Genomic DNA, 5,469 nt, shown 5'->3' on the forward strand with positions numbered 1-5,469 from the left:
CGGCGCACCGCCCCGGGGTGGGGGCCCCCCCTCCCGCCTCCGCCTCGCTCGGCGTGGGTCCTGGGGGTGGCCGGGGGCCCGCAGCCGGCCCCGGTGGGCCGGCGCAGCTTCCCTCCGCCTGCCGCCATAAAAGGCAAACTTTTTAGGAGATAGGTTGAGGTGAATATAAGAAATTTACTTTTTGTTTTATTGTGCTTAATTTATTAATGTTGATCAGGTTTCAGTGTCATTTTCTCATCTTTGTTTTTTAAAAATTTAATTCAATTTTACTTAAATAAGGGTGTATGTATTATGTTGTCATAAAGTCATAATGCATTTTTGCATAGAAAAACATAGAAGAGCCAGAAGGTGGCATAGTAGTTAAAGCACTGGGCTCTCACATGGCTGACCGTGATTCAAATCTTAGACCCGGCAAACTTGAAACTCACACTGGGCACGTATGTATGTACGCACAAAATTCCAGGAGGAGAATGAAGGAGAAGGGATTGTGGTGTAGCCATCTGCCTGGGGGAGGGTTAGTTTACAGCTTTCTTTCTCTCTCTGACACTGAGTACACATACCTTATAGCCAAAAAACAAACAAAAAAACTCTCACAGAAAAACACATCATGACTTTTCTGTTAACCCATTATATATGTGTGTGTGTGTGTATAGTATATATTTTTGTGTGTCTGTATGTTTGTGTCTATAATATATAACGTCTATAATATGTATGTTTGTGTGTACATAACATACCTATCAATACATCAAAATTAGGCAGACATAGATTTAACGTTGTGTATAATTTTCTTTGTGTTTGTATGTATATGTATTTTATATAAATGGATCATAATTGGCTTTATTTTTAAACATGTATGTAAGGTTTTAAGGCAGATGGTCCTGCTAGGATCATCCTTATTTTGTCTTTTGACACAGTATAGCTACTGTTAATAGTAATTCCTTCCTGCTTCCTTTCTTTATAAAACAAACATGTTTTGTATTTTAAATCTCAAAGCAGAGCTACTAACAAGCATACATTGGTTCCTTAACTTCTAGTAATAGAATCATTTGTCAAGAAAAGATAGAAAATACTTTCCAAATATCTAACTTTAATTTTCAACAAAATATTGATTGTTGGAAAAGTCATGATGCATTCTTACATAGAATAACAGAAAAAATGCATCTTGACTTTCTGCATCACGATGACCCCATAATTCACTTTCTTTTTTGAATTATTAGTTATGATACGACCACACAGTACAGCATTTGACTTTGTATGTTTTATTGATTTTACTTCCCACTTGTGTTGTAGTTAAACCTAGGTGGGAAGTAAAAAGAAGGAATGATGATTTATGTTACTTTTGTCTCCTTGAGAGGCCTGGATATGAGAATATGCCACAGATACTGATATTTAATTAAAACCACTTAATTTCATTCAAGCCATGAGCTTTATACTGTCTTGGTTGGAATGCAAATATATTTGTTTAACTTGAGCTTTTCTAAAGAGTTTAGAGAAATTGCTTCATGGAGGCATTTCTGGTGGGATGTGTGAGGGTGCTTATGTTTTGCTGGGAGGATAGTTAATTAACCAACTTGACTTCTAGTGAGGAATAGATTTGGACCCAAAAAATGGGAGCGGAGGGTCTCAAATGCCAGCCTCGGAAATTTAGAGGTATTGAAAATACTATTGGGCTATCAGAAAAGTCATAATTTATGTTTTCTGTTTTTCTATGCAAAAATGGGTCATGACTTTTCCAGCAACCTAATAGAATAATAGCTTTAGGAAGACAAATCTGGCTCGTGGTTCCCAGGAAGCCCAGCCTCGAAGATGTGACATTACGGTGTTCTCAGTCCTGGCGCCTCCCCCACCCTCGGCACGTGGAGGACTGCCACACCTGCACTCACTGCTGCAGGATGTTCACCACACTGCTGAGTGGGCGGGGGGAGGCCGTCATGTGATGAGACCACAGGTATTCTGATAGTCCCTCCCAGCCCTAACAGGGAAAATTACTACTGAAATTGTTAAGGCTTATGGCTACAAAAGCCTGGAATAATTTGAAATCGCTAGGGATGGGAATGAAATTGAAAGCAAACTTGAGAGAAAAGAGACCCATGGTACTTGATAATTGGCTGCACACGGTGACTGAATTGCTGAGCCCGTGTGACTCACCCTGCAGTCTAGTACAGTGACAGGCATGAGGCAGTGTCTGCTCACGTATTAATGAAAGTTATCAGCCAGACCTGTTGCTGCTGATGCCATTGTGCTTCTAGGTGGCAGGTATGCTAAAAGAGTAATTTTATCTTTTCCCAGGAGTTTATGGAAACACTTTCGTGCTGTGAGCCTTTGTTTATTTTTACTGGTGTTCCCTGCATACATGGCTTATATGATTTGCCAGTTTTTCCACATGGATTTCTGGTTGCTTATCATTATTTCCAGCAGCATTCTCACCTCTCTTCAGGTAAGCCTAAATTTAATTATACATAATAACTGATTTTTTAATTTTTCCTTCTGGAAAAGGAATTAAACTTTTTCAAGATTAATGATTATAAGTGGCCTAGGTAGGTGGTAACGCCCACTCTTTTTACAAGAACACATTACATTTATTTGAACCACAGGAGTTAGAAGGCAGGTTATTAAAATATTGGGTAGACCTGCCTGTGTTGTCGTATTCTCCATCAAGGTTATTAAGTCTTTGAGTTTCTTTCTCTCCCCCCCACCTCTTTTTTTTTTTAATTACCTGAGGACCTTGCTTGCCAGAGAGAGAGGGAACCAGTGGTCTTGCCATAGTTCTTTTTCCTCCCTTTCTCATCCTGTCAGGATTTGGGGCACATATGTAATTGGTGTAGTTTTTAAGCCACTGGGGTCCACCTTCGAACTGCAGTCAGCACATGGGACCCAGCTTCTAGTACACAGCACTGAACACTGTGCTGCAGGCCAACTTCAGTTTCTCTGTATCAAAATGTAATTCAGAGCTGTCATATAAATCTCAAATTGATAACTGTAAAACACTGAGAGGTTTGAGAGCCTGTTCGGAGTACATTTTTGAAATTAAATGCCTAGTCAGAAATATCTATAGTTTCATGATGTGTATAAATATTTTAATATTTGATCTGTGTATATTGCACATACAGACAAGATCTAGACTGTTCATACTTCCATGCACGCATGCGTGTGCATACACACACACACACACACACATACACACACACACACAAACACACACACAAATACCCCATGCAAAGTTATAAGCTTGTTATAACCTAAAAGTGGATATTTACTGCCTGATTCATAAGAAATAAAAGAAAATATAACACTGGCAGTAAGGATTTGCTTTGTTCTTTGTAGAAATAAAGGTTCTTTGAGATTTAAATGACTATGGAATGAGGAAAATTAAGATGAAATTGATGGAGTTTTGTAACCTGGGGAATAAAGAAAAAGAATGAGTAGGAGAAAACTGATTAATTATCAGAATTATTTTGGGAAAGTTATGTCTGAAGGTTTGGCTTTTCAATATTAATACCTGGATTACTAAGATCACCCACATTTTAATTATACCCGTGTCTCCACCTTAGATTTTATTTATTTAACATTTTTTTAATTACAAAAACATTTTTTCCCAAAGTATTCCTTTTTAGATTTTCAGTACAGCATCCTCAAAATACTAGGAATGTGGCCGGCAGGTGGCGTAGTGGTTAAAGCCCACATAGCTAACCAAGATTCTAGTCCCAGACCTGGTGGCTTGAAACCCATGCCGGACATGTGTGTATGCATGCCCAAAATCCCAAGAAGAGGATGAAGGAGAAGGGACTGTAGCATTTCCATCCCCTTGGGGGATAATTTCTCACTTTCTGTCTCTCTCTTTCTCTGGCAAGCACACATACCCTATAGCAAAAGTCTAAATATAACTATATATATGTGTGTGTGTGTATGTACACACACAAGGAATGTGTTACTGTTTAAAAGCCTATGGGAAAAGCTTCATAGTAATCATAGTCATACTTTTTTTGTCAGGTTCTGGGAACACTTTTTATTTATGTCTTATTTATGGTGGAGGAATTCAGGAAAGAGCCAGTGGAAAACATGGATGACGTCATCTATTATGTGAATGGCACTTATCGCCTGCTGGAGTTTCTCGTGGCACTCTGCGTGGTGGCCTATGGCGTCTCAGAGACCATCTTCGGAGAATGGACAGTGATGGGGTCAATGATCATCTTCATCCATTCCTACTATAATGTATGGCTTCGAGCCCAACTGGGGTGGAAGAGCTTTCTTCTCCGCAGGGATGCTGTGAATAAGATTAAATCATTACCCATTGCTACTAAAGAGCAGCTTGAGAAACACAATGATATTTGCGCCATCTGTTATCAGGTAACTCACTCAGCGAGAATCCATTTGGATGGGTCCTACAGTGTATCCCTTGAGATTGTCACCACATTACCGGAATTCGGTCTAAATAAATTTCAGGCAGATAATTTCCTGGGTCAAAAAAAAGGTGGGGCCTCGGAAATGATTAAAGACCTAATAAAATATTTTCATTTTATATCTAAATTAAGTTTTCAAATTAGTCCCTCAAGTTCTAATTTATTGTTGTTTTCAACATTATTGCTCACCCATAAATAAAGGAAAAACAGGTCAGGTGTATTTTATATTTGCTCCTGAATACACATACACACACAGACATACATCTGATCAAATATATACATACAATCAGGAGTCAGCAACTTCCGAAAAGTGGTGTGCCAAGATTCTGACTCTTTCCTTCTGGTATTCCCACCGTAGGGAGATGTCTTGTGTATTTAATGAAGGTGGTGGGAGGACGTGCCGATCAGTGCATTGCTGGGTATCTGAGAGAAGTGCAGACGTTTGGTGGGGGTCTTGCTTGCCAGAGAGAGAGGGAACCAGTGGTCTTGCCATAGTTCTTTTTCCTCCCTTTCTCATCCTGTCAGGATTTGGGGCACATATGTAATTGGTGTAGTTTTTAAGCCACTGGGGTCCACCTTCGAACTGCAGTCAGCACATGGGACCCAGCTTCTAGTACACAGCACTGAACACTGTGCTGCAGGCCAACTTCAGTTTCTCTGTATCAAAATGTAATTCAGAGCTGTCATATAAATCTCAAATTGATAACTGTAAAACACTGAGAGGTTTGAGAGCCTGTTCGGAGTACATTTTTGAAATTAAATGCCTAGTCAGAAATATCTATAGTTTCATGATGTGTATAAATATTTTAATATTTGATCTGTGTATATTGCACATACAGACAAGATCTAGACTGTTCATACTTCCATGCACGCATGCGTGTGCATACACACACACACACACACACATACACACACACACACAAACACACACACAAATACTGCCCTAAAAGTTATAAGCTTGTTATAACCTAAAAGTGGATATTTACTGCCTGATTCATAAGAAATAAAAGAAAATATAACACTGGCAGTAAGGATTTGCTTTGTTCTTTGTAGAAATAAAGGTTCTTTG

At 39.1% G+C, this 5,469-nt stretch overlaps 1 protein-coding gene across 1 annotated transcript in view; it reads left to right on the top strand.

Annotated features, from left to right (window-relative positions):
- The window catches only part of RNF145 (ring finger protein 145), a gene marked incomplete in the record, with an annotated part of 51,811 nt that overhangs the window by 41,454 nt on the left and 4,888 nt on the right, over positions 1-5,469 (top strand). The window contains 2 exon segments of the mRNA XM_027766936.1: positions 2,290-2,437; positions 3,991-4,347. Coding sequence (XP_027622737.1) covers positions 2,290-2,437; positions 3,991-4,347 — 505 coding nt within the window.

Source organism: Tupaia chinensis, unplaced genomic scaffold (genome assembly GCF_000334495.1).
Source record: "Tupaia chinensis unplaced genomic scaffold, TupChi_1.0 Scaffold143796_1, whole genome shotgun sequence".
Taxonomy (NCBI): Eukaryota; Metazoa; Chordata; class Mammalia; order Scandentia; family Tupaiidae; genus Tupaia; species Tupaia belangeri.